This window comes from Miniopterus natalensis, chromosome 1 (genome assembly GCF_054644295.1).
Source record: "Miniopterus natalensis isolate mMinNat1 chromosome 1, mMinNat1.hap1, whole genome shotgun sequence".
Taxonomy (NCBI): domain Eukaryota; kingdom Metazoa; phylum Chordata; class Mammalia; order Chiroptera; family Miniopteridae; genus Miniopterus; species Miniopterus natalensis.
In genome coordinates, this window is record NC_142081.1 from 58,577,482 (window position 1) to 58,595,594 (window position 18,113).

Consider the following 18,113-nt stretch of genomic DNA (forward strand, 5'->3'; position numbering starts at 1 on the left):
ACAATGTATGCAGTAGGTACTCACTAAGTGTGTAAACTAAATTGAATTTAGTAAAGTCCACGGAAGGGTGTGGGTGCTGAATCTGTCCTTGGCAGTTGGATAGATGTCAGGGGTAAGGAAGGACACGGGCTGCATGGGGTCCAAGCCAAGGCCCTATTTCCCCTCTGGAGGGCCTGGCAGACAGAGGGGATAGGGTGGGGACTTCCTCTACCTGGCACAGGAAGAGGTCCCACAGATACCATCAACCAGGTTCCATCCCTGTGCTTGAGCCCAGTCAGCCCTGTGTTCAGATTTCACCCTCAGTTTCATAAATGTACTTTAATCTGTGGGCCAGAAAAGCCGGTTGTGGGGCCCCAGGCGATAGCTCAGGCAGGAAACTCCCACTATACCCAGCTGGGCAGCCGAACAGGTGAAGCCACCTCACCAGGCCCCCTAGTGAGCCAGCCACCAGGCCAGAGATAGGGATCAGTTGGGTGGGGCAGGAGCATCCTCTAAGCTGCCTTGAGACCCGGCATATGCTGGGCACACCCTCTCTCTACCTGGCCTCCCAGCAGGAAGGGCTGGGGGCACTTGCCCTTGACCAACTCTTTCCAACAAGGATTTGGGCAACTATTTTCTTTCTTTACCCTCTAACTTTAGGAGCCCTAGCCATAGTCCCTGCCTCCTATAAGGTCCCTGCCCACAGCTCCTGTGGTTCTGAGCCATGGGACTAAGTAGAGTTAAAAAGGCAGGCACCCTCACCCCAGAGGGGCATCCCAGAGCCAGGACCTCGATTAGCTGAAGAGTGAGGGCTTATCCGAAAATTGTGAGAGTCAGCATCCTCTTCTTGCCACGCTCTGTTCCCACAGCTGGTTATTTTGAGCTTCTAAGGGCAGCAGACTGTTGACCCAAGGGCCAGAGCCCCTGCTGGTCCCTGCATTTCCAAGATCTGAAGACCTGAGGGTCCCTTGATACTAAGAGGCCTACTCCGGACTACCTATCTGCTTACCCACCTTAATCCCTCCCCCAGCAATCCTGTCCAATGCTAAGAGGCATCCAGAGGGTGGAGCTCTGAGTCAGAGTATAAATTCCCAGTCTCACCACCCAGCTGGAGAGCCGCCACAATGCTACAGAGGCAGATGCCCGCCTGGGTCCCCCATTACCTGCCAGACCCATGCCAAGCAGAAGATGGCAGACCCTTAGCCACCTGTGCCTTGGAGGTAAGGAAGCAATGCTGGGTGGGTAGGGCCAGAAGCTGAGGGCAAGGAGACTGGGGGCACTGTGGACTCCAGAGACCTGAAGCACCTCTGCTGGGGCAGCTCCCACCTGGTACCTGGAGACGTGTTTGGCCCAGTCGGGGCTAGGGCTTTGTGGTTGCCCTGGCTGTGGGTACCCAAGGGCTTGACAAGATGCCACGGAGTGGCTCAGGGCCATCCTGGACCAGGCCAGCAGCCAGGTAGACAGTGCTCAGCACTGCCGGGAGTGGGTCCGTATTTGGCCTATCCCAGCAGCGAGCAGGTATTTACCCTGTGGACATCCTAAACTGCCATGCTATGTGAGCATGTGGTGTGATGTCTAGTGAGGATGGGCGACATTGCTAACCTGTCACCATTGACCAAGGAGCCTCCCACCTGGGCCTGTGGTTAAGACTCATGGGTCTCTCCAACTTCTCTCAGGATGGCAGGAGGACCAAGGTTTATGGTCAGATTGCCACGGCTCTGCACCAGTGCTGCCTTGGCTTTCCTATCTTATCTCACTCTTCTAATTTGCTATAGGCACGCCATGCCAAGGACTGTCAGCAGCAACTTATTTCTCATTACCTTCCTCCAGCCCACGCTAAGTCACTGAATGAGATGTGTGATGCCTGAAAGTGTCTTGTCCTTTGGAGTGGGAGATGGAGACCCTGCTCAGTCTCCAAGGAGCCCAGGAGGGGAGCTCAGTGCTGCATGGTGCCGGTGCCCTGCTGTCCTGGCCAGAATAGACATGGCCTTCAGGGGTGTACCCATATTTCCCCACAGCCCTTGGGGAAACTTTAGTTAGCAGCTAAATACCCCTCACAGGTATCCTAGGAAGGCCAATATAAGGCCTTTGCATTTGTAAACATTTATGATTTACAGAGCTAATAACTGACTAGAGAGTACAGAAGATGAAAAAAGGATGCTAGCTGGGAAGGGAAAGAGTGGATCTGAGAAGGCTTCATGGAGGAGGTGGTCAACTCTTGCTTTTCCCTCTCTAGTGTTACTGAGCTTCCAAGAGCATGGGCTGGGCTGTGGAGTCCCTCCACAGGAGGGACAGAGCTTACCTCGAAGTGGGGAGTGAAGCAACTGAGAACTGCGCCTGTTCCTCTCAGGTCCTGGAGGGTCCATGACTCAGAGTTGGGACTTTTTGCCCTGACCCCTCACCTAGCCTGGATGGTAAAAAGGAAAACAGCCATAGTGGCTCCTTGCAGGTGACCCCTGGTCTGGGATGTTGCTCAGATTAGCTGGGAAATGTTCTGAGGTCCCACAGGGTCTCCACCCCAATGGTCTCCTTTTAGGAAGGGCCTGTGCATCCTGGAAGCTATCACTAGGCTGGTCTGAGCTCTGACACAGGTGTCGAAAGGAACTGTTGGATCCACCCAGCTCTCTGGGAAGGAGGAGATGGCATCACCAGCTGGACCTGCCCTGAGCAGCCCTGGGGAGAGGAGTTCCCACAGGCTCCTGTCTTCCCCTCTTTAGCACCCAGACCTTGTGGGCTAGTTTGGTGAGGGTACACCTGACCTTAGGGTGGGCGTCAGACCCACCATTCCTGACACATAGTTGTCAGAGCCTTCTCCCTACTCCCATCCTTACCTGGGAGCCTGGCCCTGAGTGAATATCTGTGACTAAATATTCATCTGACTAATTCGTAGTGGTAGCTAGATTCTTGGAGTGTAAGGAGAGTCTCGAATTAGGAGTTGAGGGTTTTACTCCTGCCTCTGCTAAGAACTAGCCTAAGGCTGGTTTGGTTCATTCATGGTGAAGGCCAGCTTCCAAGTGGCTGGAAATTGTGCTGCCCTACAGTCAAGGAGACCTATACCTGAGTCCTGTCACTTCTGGGGCATATGACCCTATGCGAGATGCAGTTTCTCTCAGCTCAGTCTTCTCTGCAAAGCCAGCACAATAGCACCTTCTTCAGAGCAGGGTTGCAGGGCTGGATGAGAACAGATGCAGTACACCCATCTGCAGGACCTGGAGTCAGGACCTGGCACACTAGAGGAGGGTAATGCATTGTGTTCTCCAGCCTCCCGCCAAAGGGCCATCTATAAAGTGACGGGGTGGGAAGGGGTAATATTGGAGTGGGCATAATAGCCACTCCTGAGAGTCAGGGGGCTACATCTTTTCCATATGAGCCAACAAATGCCCCCTGTCCTGAGGCGGTCTGGAGGGAGATGAAGGCCTGGCAAGATCAGCCCCAAGGACCAAGGCCAGGGAGGAAGCCAGAGCAATGTGCCAGCAGCCTGAGAAATGTTGTCCCAGAAAACTCCTCCCCAGTCGTCCTCCCCACACAGTTGCTAATGTGTCTTAAACTCACCTCTGTACTGTTTGCCAGAGTCCCTGCCTGGTGTTCCACCACTGAGTGCTCCCTAGTCCTCCCCCCAGGACCCTCCAACACCCCATAAACCACAGGATTCATGCCTGTCCCTGCTCCAGGGCTGCAGTCCAGCTGGCACAGTGCCTGGCCATGCCTGTCCTTAGGTATTTAAACTTTCACCCTGCTAGCCAGCCAGAGCATCCTGTCCTAGGGATGGGCTTGTCCAAGTCCCTGAAGTGCTTACCCTTAGCATACCATAAGCTACCCATACACTTGTTTTTTGGTGTGTTTTTTTAATATATCTTTATTGATTTCAGAGAGAGGAAAGGAGAAGGAGAGAGACAGAAACATCAATGATGAGAGAGTCATTGATCGGCTGCCTCCTACAGGCCCCCCACTGGGGATTGAGCCCGCAACCCAGGCATGTGCCCCGACCAGGAATCGAACCCCGGTCGCCTGGATCCTAGGTCGACACTCAACTGCTGAGCCACGCCCGGCCGGGCTACACTTGGTTTCTTAATCTCACTGGTTTCTGGTTCCCATCTGCAGAGTCACAGACACTGTGTTTTGTTCTTTCACATCTTTCTCCTGTGTGTCAATTACCTCTGGGTCCATGAATTTTCGCTTATCTCTAGCACCACTAGAGCATAATTACATCAGGAGCAAAATACATTTTAAGCCAAGAAGGTCATTTTTCATAGTCCTGATTCTTGGAATCATCTGGGCCCAAGACCTGAGTCCCCTGTTCCTTCTGCCTTCCTCCCTTGGCCCTCTGTACTCTCTCCATGTTCGGAGATGTTTGGGTTTGCTCAGTGGCTAGAGCATTGGCCTGCAGACTGAAGGATCCCAGGTTTGATTCCAGCCAAGTGCACATGCCTCGGTTACAGGCTCAATCCCTGGCCCTGGTGCGCAAGCGAGAGGCAACCCATCAGTGTGCCTCTCTCACATCTGTGTCTCTCTCTCTCCTCTCTCTCTCCTCTCTCTCTCCCCTCCACTCTCTCTGAAAAGCAATGGAAAAAATATCCTCAGGTGAGGATTAAAAAAAAAAAGAGCAAAAGACGAAGGAAGAGGAGATGAAGGCAAGTAGCACCTGTCTTCGTGTTTGCCAAGGGCCACTTTCAGGTGAGGTGGCAGGATACTCGTGGTTATGAGAATTAGAACTGGATTCAAACTTGGGCTCCTCTGATTCTAGGCGAGGGCCTGAAGTCCAGACTTAAGCTCAGATTCTCCATTTGTGCAGTGAAGCTAATAATAACTGCTTCATGGTGTGTGTAGGGTTTGAGCAAGACAAAATGTAGACATTACATACACAACACGTAACAGATGGCAGACACTCAGAGGGTGGTCGCTGATGTTATTGTTGCTGAGTTAGAGTAGAAAGAAATGGTCAGCATCATTGGAAGCTGTCAGGGTAGATGGCAATAGGGATCTCTTCCTGGAAGGCAGGGAGACCTCAGGTGATGTCCTCTGGGAAACTGCAAAAGCTCGCTTCCTTCCAGAGAAGACACAAGAGAGCTGGGCAGGGCCAAGGGCAGCCCCTCCTGGAGTCAGGAGAAGGGTAGTGATGGCCAAGAGGACCAGGGCTGTGAGTTCAGAGCCCCTTGACACTATGAAATGTCCCTGAGGACTGACCCCTGCCTGGCTGAAGTCTTGGGTGGCTCCCCACTTGGAGGCCTCTAGTTGCCCTCTGAGAAAGTGGGCCAGTGGGAACAGGCTTTGCCAGAACTACTCTCCTGGGTGAAAGCTGACTCCTCCTTCCTCACCAGATCAGACTATGATACCACTTTGCCCAGGTGCAAGTGAGAAGTAAGGAACCCACTGCACCCAGAGCGGGTCTGGCCGGGGGCCACAGCCATATTTCTAAAACCAGAAGAGAAGTGGTCTGTGTGGCCTTTGGCCCGAGTTACAAAGCTCAAAACAGAATCCTGTTAGAGCAAGTTATTGACTATGAAGATTTTCAATATTTCAGAGTTAATCTCACCACAGGAATCCTTAAACTATAGATTACTGTCAGATTGGCTTTTATTCTAACTTGGAGGCAGCTGTTGGGGAGAGAGGAAGAAGAGACCCTAAGATTGACTTATATATCTACCTGCTTACGTATCTAAGCAACAGCCTTCCCAGTCATCATTCTATTGTTGCTGGCTAGAATTAAGCCCCAGAAGAGGCTGGAAGAACCGGCATCAAAATGATAACAGTTCTCATGACAAGTAAAAAATATTGTAACTATGTGTGGTCATGGATGTTAATTGAACTTATTGTGGTGATCGTATTGTAATATATAGATATCTATCTATATATCAAATCATTATGTTATACACCTAAAACTAGTACAGTGTTATATGTCAGTTATATCTCAGTTTTTAAAAAAAATATGTCAACATCTCTATTACAAAGGTCTGATGAGGATTAGAAATGAAGAAAAGTGTCTGACAAATAGTAAATATTCAATAGATGCTGCTATTACAAATATTATCATCTCTGATAATAGCCAAGGCTGACGAGATATCCTTGGACAGTCTGAGTTGAAAATAAAATAGTTATAATATTAAAAAAATTTTTAGCCCGGCCAGCCATGGCTAAGTGGTTGAGCATTGGCCTAGGATCCAGGGGATCATGGTTCGATTCCCAGTCAGGGCACATGCCCGGGTTGCGGGCTTGATCCCCAGTGGGGAGCCTGCAGGAGGCAGCTGATCAATGACTCTCTCAACATTGATTTCTGTCTCTCCCTTTCCCTTCCTCTCTCTGAAATCAACAAAGGTATATTTTTTAAATTTTTAAAAAAATTTTTAATGATAATAATGATCATTTTTTAGTGGTAAGATTATGGGGACTCTCTTTCTTCATACTTTTGTTTTTCCCAAACCCCAATATTATTTTTAAAAGAGAAGAATCGCATCCTCTTAAAAAGATGTAAGGTGATTTTAGCAACATAGAGTGGACTTCGTGATGTGTAAAGGTTGTAGTTCAGAGGCCTCTATAAATACTGTCATTTGGTGAGTTGGAGGATTCCAGTGGCATCTGCCGTGGGCATGGGCTGGGAATGAACTAGAAAAAAGACTCATCTAGGCCTGGGTAAAACTTTCAGGGAAAGGGCTTCAAATCCCGAGGTTCAAACAGGAAAGTCAGGAACAGGCATGAAGCTGTCCCTCTTCCAGAGTGTGGTGGCTCAGAGTGTGGTTAGGAAGAAACCCCTCACCTTCGTACCTGGGGTCCCCTGGAGACTAGAAAGTCCTTCAGGGCCCCGAAATGCGGCTTGACTGTGGGGAGGTTCTTGAGTCCAGGCACTAGGAGCCTGTGGCCAGCTTGAGCTGCCCTCTCCGCCATGGCCACCTGCCATCATTGCCTGGATAGTAAGCCCACTGTCTTCTTAATCCACAGGAGGGGCTATCTCCATGCTACCTGCTAACCGTGAGGGTCATTCGGATGAAAAACGTCCGGCAGGCTGACAGGCGTGAGTATCTTCCTCTCCCTGCCCTCCTCCTTCTCTGCTGGGGCCTGGATGGAGACAGGCCCTGGCTGAAGAAATGGTCAGGTGTGTGTGTATGTATGCGTGCACGCACGTGTGTGTATGTGTGTGTGTGTGTGGTGTGTGTTTTACATTCAGATTGTATTTCAGCCTTTGGGGTTTATACTGATTTGCAGGCCCCTCCCTCTAGCTGTAACCTTGGCACTACCGTGGTGCCCTGGCATCTGCCTGTGTCCAAAGGCACTGTTCACCTCACTCTCTCCTCCCACTGCCCTCTCCCTAGTATCCATTTCCAGGAGCTCCAGCTTCTCCCACATGGGCAATCCTTGCTTCTGCATGAGTTTAGGGGTTGTTTGGTGAAGGAAAGGAGAGGCCCTCAGACATCATGGAGCCAGCTGCTGGCCTAGTCCCAGTGCTCCTTCTCAGGAACTGGATCTCATATTGGGTTCTAGGGACCATGCCAGAAGCCCCATAGCCCTCAGTTCTGCAGTTCAGCCTCATGGAGTGGCTTGACTCACCAGGGCTATTTATACAGTGTTTTCTTGCAGCCTAAACTTTCCCTTCATCCCAGCCCCTGCAGCATACCTAGGCCATGGGGGCCCAGGGCAGTCTTTGGCTTCAGGAAGGAAAGACAGCACCTGGGTGGGCAGGATGCTCCCCCCATACCTGGCTTTGGGGTCACATTTCAAGAGACCAGGAGAACCAAAAGCCCCTCCCTATGCTTTCCTCATCTTCCCCCATCCAGAGAGAAAGCTTGGCCCTCAAGGATGGGAAAGCTCAGTGGTAAGGCCCCACTGCTGAGGGGGTGTCCCCACTCACTGGAATGGCCCAACAGCCACCAGGGTTCCCCAAAGCTTCATTATACTTCCACTGCCTTGGGATTCAACTCAGAGGGGCAGAGAATGCACAGAGCCATGATATTGAGTATACTTTTTAACAAGGGGAGACATCTCTGCCCAAAGTGGTTATAGATAGTCATAGAATATGACATTCTAATCTTGTCAGTACAGAATTAAAATTCAGAGGAGGACACTGAAAACTGCGAGTAGCTAAGGAAGGCTGCACTGGGGGCCTGAGTCTGAGAGGGGCAGGCTGTGAGCATCCAGAGGCCCATGGAGCCCAGGCTGGGGAGGGACCATCCTGAAGGAGAGAGAGGAGTGTATCCCCACGCACCTGCTGAGGGCCAGCTAGGGCCAGCCGTCCAAACACCATTTGATCTTCCCAACAACCTGAGGTTTGTGCTGTGAGGCCCATTTTGCAGATGAGGGTTAGTGAAAGTGCTCAATCCCAGGTCTGGAGAGCTGGGGAGTAGAGGGAACAAGCCAGGAGAAGGAGGCTGGCGCTAGTGGTAGACGGAGAAGAAGCCAGGCAGGCAGGCAGGCAGGCAGGCAGGCAGGGGAGAGGTCAGATCTAAGTGATGGGGCACCAGAGTTCTCGAGGAAGGGACTGTATGACCTCCCCAGGGATCCTATGCAGATTATGCAGGAGCGAAGGTGGGGAGCGGCTGAGACACTTGCTGGGAAGCTGTAGTGCAGGGAAGAGTGTAGAGGGTGGAGAAGGGAGGAAGCCATAGAAAAAGCAAAGGGATCAGGCAAGATTCAAACCAAGTCCCCTGGATCACCAAGGAGTGCCCAGAGCCCATTCCAGCAGGAGCAGTTCCAGGCAGCATCCACTCCTCCCCAGGTATGTCTGTCCCACCCCTGCCTGGCCTTTCTGTCTTCTCCCTGCCACACCCCTCACCAGAGGTAGTGGGATGGAGGCGCAGACAGCCAGAGAAATGGGCTGAAGTTTGGCTCCATCACTTCCCCCTTCCCCACATGAGCCTTGGCACCCAGACTGCCTTTTGAGGGTACCTAGTCCCCTTTGAGCACCCCTCGTTGTTTAGTTTTTTTCCTTTCCCTTGAGAAATAGGGTTAGGGGCATGCATGGTGTTTGGGAGTGCCAGTCCAGTCACTGTATCTTGTCTCCGCAGTTGTCATAGGCTGGGCTCTTGCTGCCTTGTCTGGTGAGGCTTGAGACTAACCTGATGCCTTCCAGGCCCTGGTTACCCTTTCCCCAAATCACTCCCTTCTGACTTGGATCAAAAGCACATTCCTCTCTCGCTCAGCTTTAGTATATGTCTGTTTCCAACAGTTCAAGGAGCCTGAAAGAGATGAGATTGAGGGACAACACCCCTGGTCAGGGAGTGTGCCGCCCAGACCTGGGCCAGAACTGGGAGGGAGTCTGCCCAGAAACCTTCCAGCTGTCAAATGCTTTTATTATTCTTGGGAAAATAAATTAAAATGCAAACCAGCACCCCAAGGGATGTGAGGCAGGTGTTTGTAGAGGTATTAGGGAGACTGTGTTCCCAGCACCTGTAGAGATCGTTGAGTCATTTTTGCCACCCCCTTTCAGGAAAAGATACACGTCATTCAGATGACCAAGCCTTCTGTCACCTATCTATGCCTAGGAAATCCCCTGCAGTCCCTGAAATCCTCAGAATTGGGTCACCGTTGTTTAAACATTATTCTTCATTACAAACACACTGTCACTGTCCTTGCAATCAGCTAATGACACCTGCCCCAGATTGCCACCTGAGCCCGACCGGATTTCCTCCATCATCCCTCCCTCCCCAGGATTACCCCTTCTTTGGGCTGCATTCTCCCTTTTCCCAACTTTTGGAGGTGGAGGTGGGAACAGCTCTCCTTATAAGGACTGAAAAACAAACTAATGTGTCAAGTGTGGGTGTCTGATCAGCCCTGTCTCTTCCAGGCCCAAAATACTGAGGTTTTATTTATAGGTTTAATGGGAGAATTTTAGGCATGGGCTGATGATAGGGAAGGGCTTTTAGGGGGAAAGGAGCCTTTATAGGGTCTATTATATTGTGTTAAGCAAACAGGTGTGGAGTTGGTGAGGTTGCTGCCTGTCAGCTTCTAGTGTACAGGAGGCAGACCACGGAGAATGTTACAGGTCCAAGAGAAGGGTCAGTGTCCAGAAAAAGCCACAGGAGGGGTCCAGGAGGACTGAGCAGGCCCTAGGGAGTCTCCCTGTGGGCAGAGGGATTAGACACGCCAGCTCGCTTACCTGTTGCAGTGACTCAGCCCGGAATTTCTCAGGTACCGATATAGCCCAATAGCAGGAAGTTGGGCTTTTACATTCATTCATTTACTCAACAAATATCTCGTAAGTGCTAACGCATGGTTTTCCTGGCCTGCCTGTGTTCAGGGTGCAGTGCTAGCCGGCGCTCTGCCAGAAGAGCACAGGGCTCTGGGCGAAGAGGGGCACCTGGCCCATACTCGGGGCTCAGGGAAGGCTTCCAGAGGAGGTTCCTTCTTAAACCTAGAGGGGCTACACAAGGGAAGGGTGAGGTGAAAGTGGAAGAGAAGGGTAATCTAGACAGAAGGAATGACAAAACAGTATGACACCTCCTGAGACCTACAAGTGATTGGGTTTGTCTGGAGTCTCGCACAAGCGTGAGCACATGTGTGCATCTGTGTGAGCATACACATGTTGTATGCATGTATCTGTGGCAGTGCAAGAAAGGAGAGTGGGCGGGCTGGAGAGACCAAAGGAGTTAAATCGACTCAATACAAGAATCAAGGACAATACTTGGTGTCTGGCCTGGACAGCTGAGTCAGCGATGAGGATACCAGGTTGGGCTCAGAGGGGATGATGGGAATGATGAGGTCATTTTTTAAAAAATCCTGTTGAGTTTCGGTCATTCTTTGTGTCTGGATTAAATGATGATTATGACATGTAAAGGACAGTGTCATCTCACCTTTATTCAATGGGAGGAGGGCTGTGAATTCCAGTTCACTGAATGATAAGCCCTCAGAGATTAACCAGACATTGAGGATAAAATCAGAAGCTAGGGATGCTTGTGATGCAACCCCTGGTTATTAACTCTGGTAAAGTTCTCAGTGTAGTGGCAATGTAGGAATAAGTCATTCTGGGGTACACTTCTGGTTCCACTCTCACAGGACGTTATTAACAATCATGAACTAGTTTGGATCAGTCCTAGCAGTACAGGACTCCCATGCCCACACCAGCTTCACCTTCTAGAGGGCTCTCTGACACTGGAAACTATTGCTTTTTCTCATTTTCAATGTATCTGGTATGAACCCTGGGCATTAGCCCAGCATGTCTCCAAGAGAGCGCCAAGGGCAGTCATGGCACCTCTTCCTCCCTCCTCCCGTGTAGAAGGGAAGGAGGGAGCCAGGCTGGGTTGCTGTTTTTCACCTTATGCTTTCCGGTGCTCCAACCAAAAGACCTGAGAGGCCTTCTTCCACTTTGACTGGACCTATTGGAATCACAGCCCTTGTCCCTTCTCCAGAGTACCTCCAGCATCAGCACACTTGGGTTGTTCATTTCAAACAAACAAAAAAAGTATATGGCTTCAGAAGTGAGGGTTTCTTGGGCCACACACCTCATGTTGGAAGACAAGTGTAGGTATGAAAAGCCCAGCAAGTTCAGTTGAGACACTGAGTCATATGAAGATGGTGGTTCCTGCTCCTAGATCCTGCTGAACAGGTAACTCACAGCAGATGGTACCCCTTCTAATCCCTGTTTCTCCTCAACCCAGAGGAAGAGCTGAGCCCTACTTTGGTTTCCCTGGTGCCTTGGGTTAATGCAAGAGGTAAACTGGACCTTTTGGGGATGATCCTCCAGATCTTTCCCTGGCAGAGAGAACACTGTTCAGCTATGCCTTGTCCCAAACCAGGGAGCCAGGGTGCTTCTTTAAAAAAAACAACAAAAACAAACAGTTTTTATTGATTTGAGAGAGAGAGGAAGGGATAGGGTGAAGAAGACAAAAACATCAATGAAAGAGAAACATTGATCAGCTGCCTGTCTCCTACTGGGGATTGAGCCCCTAACCCAGGCATGTGTCCTGACCGGGAACTGAACCAGCAACCTCTTGGTGCATGGGATGCTCAACCAACTGAGCCATGAGGACTGAAAAACAGTCTGGGCACAGGTGCTTCTAATAAGAGCCAAAGGCCATTTGTGTCCATGAGAACAGTCAGTGAGACCTGGGTCCCCCTCTGTGAAACATTTAGCCTGCAGTCTGTGACCTTCTCAGGGTTCTGAGACAAAAATCTCTGGAGAGTCAGACTCATGAGTCAGGAGAGGACCTGAAGCTAAGACAAGGCCTTCTTGCTCTGGAAGCGACTTGCCTGAAGTTCCCTTCTGACGCCGTACTCTCTCCTCTCTGGACCTGGGTTGGCACTTCACCCTTCCCCCCCCCCCCCCTTGTCTTCATTGGACAGTGAGCCAGACGGACTGCTATGTGAGCCTCTGGCTGCCCACCGCTTCTCATGAGAAGCTGAGGACTAGAACCATCTCCAACTGCCCAAACCCAGAGTGGAATGAAAGCTTCAACTTCCAGATCCAGAGCCAAGTGAAGGTGAGATGTGGAGGACTGCACCTGCCTGCCCTGCCTGCATTTCTATTCCCCTCCTTTCCTGCTTGTCCTCTTTGCTTATGTGTCCTTATGCCCATTTGTCTTTCTACCTACTTGTCCCCCTATTGACCTGTCTTCCCATTCACCCATTCCTTCCAGCCTGTCTCATATTTGTCTTTCTGAGTCTGCTTATCCTTCCACCTCCTTTCTTATCTCTCTTGTCCTTCTACCTAATTGTTTCTGGAACTGGGTGTCTCCTGCTCCAAAAAGAGTGTGTTTCCAATACCTTCCAGAACATACTCCAAGCAGGATAATACACAGAAGAGGAGATCTATTCTAATCACTAGGTTCCAAGCCAGTCTAATTCCATCTAGAGGGCTTTCTCTACCTTAAATTCTTTTTAGATTGCTTTTTTATTTCTAATTCCTTGGGTGTGTGTTCTTTCGTTTGTTGATTTATTTCATGATGTTGGTCTTATTCAGATATATGGGGACTCTAAATCGAGTTCACATTTCCTTGCGGGAGAATTCTGCCTTGAACACCCTGAGTTGTGACAGCCTCAGCAGAGTGCTTCTTAGGAGAAATTTGGCCTCTTCATGGAAGCATTGACTGTCTGAATGCTTGAGACATGGGAGCTCTATCCAGTTTACTGCTTTCATAGTTTAGGCATGCTTTTCCATTTCTGGTTCATGACAAGTACTTTTTACATTTATTGTTTTTAAAATATCTACCATATACATGGTTTTGGCCAAAGAAAAGGATTTCAATGTGGGCTCAACTGGCCATCTTGAAATCAGAATTTGAACTTCCTTTGTCTAAAGATCTAGGGGGCTATTGGGTTGGTTCTAGGACATACCTGGGTTTCTAGTAATTACAAGGTCAACAGATCTCATTCAGTTGCAACCCCCCAGAACCGCCTCATGCCCACCAAATAGGGATCAAAAAAGCAAACCCAGGTTCTACCTACATCTCCCAGGATCCTTAGAACAAGAGGCCCCAGAGGTTAATCCATGTCACCTGAGACCATTGACCTCAGAGTTCAGTCAAATGATGGGGTAGGTGCTCAACTCTTGACATGCTGCCTTTGGACCCTCCATGAGGTCTCATTAGGAGCTGATGAGCCAAAGAATGAAGTTCCACCACCTCACCCTAACCCCATCAAGTATCAGAATGCCTATGATCTTTAGCACATCACTTCCCTGGAGTGTTAAGATGTTAGCTTCTCTAATCTGGGTTTTCTAACACCACAGAGACTGTGTTGAGCTCCTGGGGCCCCAGTGCTGAGCACATTCTATATCCTGGCAGGAGTCTTGCTTGCTCTGCCCTTCTGTCCTTCCTCCAGGTAAAATGAAATCCCTCACACTTCACAGGCTCTTGCCAAGCTTGCCAAATTATCCAATAGGGGAGTCAGAGCAGATGGGCAGGAAGGCTTCAGAAAGTTGGAAAGGATGGAGTAGGCACTTTCCTCTCTAATTCCATTTCCCTACAAATGCCTCCCACACCTGAGCAGGGACCTTTGTACTGGTCCCTGTCCCTCAGACCACCTCCTTGCTAGGACTGAGGTCAGGCCCCTTGTCCTGGGAATGGGTCAATGGGTTGATGCAACCATTGTAACCAGACTTGTACCTTGCCTTCTCCCCTAGAATGTGCTAGAGCTGAGCGTCTGCGATGAAGACACAGTGACACCAGATGACCATCTTTTGACAGTTCTCTATGACCTCAAAAAGCTCTGCTTCAGGAAGAAAACCCATGTGAAGTTCCCACTCAATCCAGAGGTGAGTGCACCTGCCAAGCCCCTCAGCCTCCTGCCTCAAGAGGAGCATCTGGTCATTCCCGTGAGGCCTTTCCGCAGGCTCCTCTCTGTGTAACAGCCAAGTCAGAGAAAGATAACTGCTGATTCAAACCCCAGTGCTAATGCTTACTAGCTTTATGACTTTGTGGATATTATTTAATTCCTCTGAGTTCTTTTCCTGGTCTATACAATGGTGATATTAGTACCTATTGCACAGGGTCATTGTGAGATTTAAATGGGAAAACATGACTAAGGCACCTAGCACTGGTCACAGTACAGAATGGAGATGCAATAGTGTTGATTCCGTTTCCTCCGTTCCTCTCCTTGGTGTCCTGCTGCTGGGCTATCCCCAGGGGACAGAAGACAGAGGAGAGTAAAGGAGGGCAAATCTGCAAATCAGAGAAAGTCAGAGCTGGAAAAGACTGGGATATTCTAGATTCACTCATTCAACAAATGCTTGAATGCCCACTGGGAACCTGTCAGGGTACTGGCATCCCTGCCCGCTCCTGGCTTACACTTCAGTGGGAAAATTAAGGTCCAGAGAGTCATGACTTGCCTGAAGTTACACAGTAAGCACTGTAAAGGGATAGGCAGGGAAGGGGCCCCTACCCTTCAGAGTTGAACTTTCTGGGGGCAATATCGCAGCTCTTCCTTGCCCCTGGCACAGCCCTTTGGGAGGGCAGGAGAGTAATGGGGGTAGATGAAAGGGAAATGTTCTGGGGCAGAAGAGTTTGCATGCTGGGACTGGGGGTCATCTCCATACCCTGCCCCATGGGTGGTCAGTGATGTTCTTGATGTCAAAGACTTGGGGACAGCAAGAGGCAGAGGGAACAAGAAGGGCCAGGAGCAGCTCCATGTTAGCAGGACAGCTTCGTGGGAAGGATGGGGCAGATTCAGAGGCTCCTGGGGCAGCTCACAGTTCACAGCTGCTTCCCTTCCTCCCCTGCAGGGCATGGAGGAGCTGGAGGTGGAGTTCCTGCTGGAGGAGAGGTGAGTAGGCCCCAGCTCCTGAGGGCTCCCCCAGGGTCCTGACCCCCTGAGTTGTATTTTAGAGCCTGGTCTGCTTTTTGCTATCTTGTCCTCTTCCACTCTCTCCCCTGGCACTCACCTCAGACTCCTCACTGTATGTTAGAATCACTGGGAAATTTAAAATACTGTAGGTGCCTGGGCCTCGTTCCTACTCATCCTGTTCTACTGGCATCAGTATTGCTTTAAAGATCAAATACTCTGGCCAACTGCCCTCCCTTGGCTCCCCTGCACTCCTGAGTTGCCTGTAGGAAGAATTCCTGCCACCAGCGATCAGGCCTATTGAAGCCAGGCTGAGAAAGAGGTCAGGACCAAGGCGTCTCTTGCTTGACCCAGAACTGTTAGAACAAACTCCCCCAAACCTTGGCCTAGAGCAGAGGCTGCTCCCTGTCCCCCCTGCAGCCCACTCTGGAACCAAGTGAGGGGGAGGCCCTGACCCAACATGTGGGGTTCTCATCATGTTTAATTAGAAGAATGATCCAGGGTCCTGGAGGTCTGACTGTGCTGGGGTCTCCAGTGGAAATGGGCCACAGAGCTGGAGGACGGGAAGGACAAGAGGACAAAGAGAGAAGGAAGAGAAGGGGTGGTGAGGGAGGGCAGCAGGTCCCCTGCCCAAGAGGACAAGCCTGGCCCAGGATGACAGTGTGCCTTGTGATGGGGCAGCTGGCTGTTCCCCTCTTTGTAGCCCCGGCAGAGCTGAGGCCCCTGGATTTATGATCAGCCAGGGACAGGGAAGACAAGAGAAGTGTTCTAGAACAACAGGGCATGTCACATTCCACTCAGAGAGTTCTCTGCCAGGGGCTCTTGGAACTCCAGCAAGTCTTCAGATAATGTCTCAACATCTTTTGTCATTTTGTTATAATGATGAGATGATATAGGAACTTAACTCTTGTTTAATTCTATTGGCCTGTGTTAAAATTGGTTTTATTACACATCATTTCACCGCAGTCCCAAGAACCTATTGAGGGCATTAACTGAGGCATTACTGTATTTGAGGTCCCTCATTTTCCATCAACAGCTGATTGACAACTTAGATTCAATTTTGTTTCACATTAAAGAAAATCTGGTCTCTCTTCTCCAGATCTTGATTTGACAGGAATTGGGGGGGGGGGGGGGGGAGGATCCTTGGCTGAATTAGAAAGTGGCTTGCAACATGAAATATGTCAAAATTGGTACTAAGAGTTGATCTGAAGACACAGTCATCTTGGGCTTAGGTGAACTGCTAAGTGTGACCATGGAGACTTATGTTCTGGGCTTTATAACACAAGGACATTTCTTGTTCACCAGGCCTCTTTCTGCCTGGGTCAGAACCGTTTCTTAAACGCATAAATGAAATAAAGCACAGAACAGAGAATGGGTCAGTTTCTCTACCAAAACTGTTTACATCTGCTCTAGGTGGTGGCCTGGGCTTTCCTGCAGCCTGTTTAGCCTCATAACGCTGTGCTTCGTCTGGTTGGACATAAAGAACAGTTATTCTTTAAGGACAAAGAAAAGAAACTCCTCTTCTACTCCTTCTAACCTGTAAATCTATTTTTTTCTGGACGTTCTATTTAAAATGTTAGGCCAGTTTTCTCCTTGACAATCTATATACCTGAGGTTTCTTAAGCCAATATTTTTCATGAGGACCAGGAGGCTCTGCTATCTCATTATTGACCCTGTTTCGGCTTTTTGTCACCTTTGTGCGAAATCAGAAGTGACATAACTGACCAAGAGTTCTCATTTTGTTTTCCAGTCCCTCTCCACCTGAGACCCTCATCACCAATGGCGTGCTGGTGGTAATTGTCCTTTCAGGTTCCCGTAACTCCAGAGGCCACATGTGGCCGCTGCTCTCAGGAGAACAGATTGTGGGAGAGAACATTAGGCCCAGCTTGGGGTAGCTGGGACATCAGTCACCCTGGCCCTGCATCCCATATCCCTCAAGATGATACCTCCTGGGAACCTCCCCAATAAAAGCCCACTAGGAGGCAGCCTTCTCCCAGAATCAATCTCAGTCCCATCTCCCCCCAACCCCAATCTCTCTATGAGAACAAGTTCAGTATTAGAAAGAGTTTCATAATTCAGCTGTTGATATAGCCATTTTAATTAGATGCATCGAAAACCCCGGGATTCAAAATCTCTCCCCCAAAGTCAGTCTTTGGGAGTTTGTGGCAAAGGAGTTTGACCCACCTCTGCTTCCTGAGAAGGCTATTCCATTGGAAGTTACTCTCTTTGAAAGCCCAAAGAGGAAGTTTCCCTCGGGTTTCACCCCCGATCTGCACTGAGAACATGAGCCCTGACAGAGCTGAGCCCCAGATTTTTCAGGAGATCTTCATTTTCAAATATTTGATCTCTGAGTAAGGTGACAGGACTTGCTTAGGTTCAGAAAATGCAGTTCCGCCCCCTGCCCCCAGCTTCCCAGGTAGGTCACACAGAGTGGGGCACGGCTTGTGCTTGGGATGACCCTGGCTTCTTTGTTGCAGGCTCGACAAGTCTCCTGCCTGGAGGTTCATGCAGAATCCAGAAGGCAGAGGAAGAATAGGAAAAGTGGGTCCTTTGGCTGCCTCTGCCTGCTGGGGGGAGGGCTGCTTCCCAACCCTCCCAGCACCAGAACTGGCTGTTCCAGGGCTGCCTTGGGCTCAGCTGAGGAGCCAAGAGCTTGGTGGGAGGTGCCTTCGGATCATCTCACGACCAGGGGTTGTGAACCCCTATCACCCCACCCCCACCCCTCTATAAGGAACGTGCTCTTTCAGGCACCTGCATGACCCTCAGAGCCTCCCAGGTGTGACGAGCACCCCGGGTCGGGGTCAGTGGCACAGTGCTACCCATAGTGGTCCGCACCCTACTCCTGCCACACCAGGGGTTTGCTGGATCTGACCAGGTGCAGTGGTCAGCGCTGGGGTGGGCGGGCACTAACAATGCCCAGGGCCCAGAGGGCC

The 18,113-nt window shown here is 50.2% G+C and overlaps 1 protein-coding gene across 1 annotated transcript in view; it reads left to right on the forward strand.

The window, feature by feature from the left end:
* PLA2G4E (phospholipase A2 group IVE) overlaps positions 1–18,113 on the forward strand; it is a 58,859-nt gene that overhangs the window by 24,149 nt on the left and 16,597 nt on the right. The window contains 6 exon segments of the mRNA XM_016212303.2: positions 6,913–6,985; positions 12,247–12,383; positions 14,024–14,155; positions 15,122–15,162; positions 16,931–16,973; positions 17,658–17,721. Of these exon segments, the coding sequence (XP_016067789.2) occupies positions 6,913–6,985; positions 12,247–12,383; positions 14,024–14,155; positions 15,122–15,162; positions 16,931–16,973; positions 17,658–17,721 (490 nt within the window).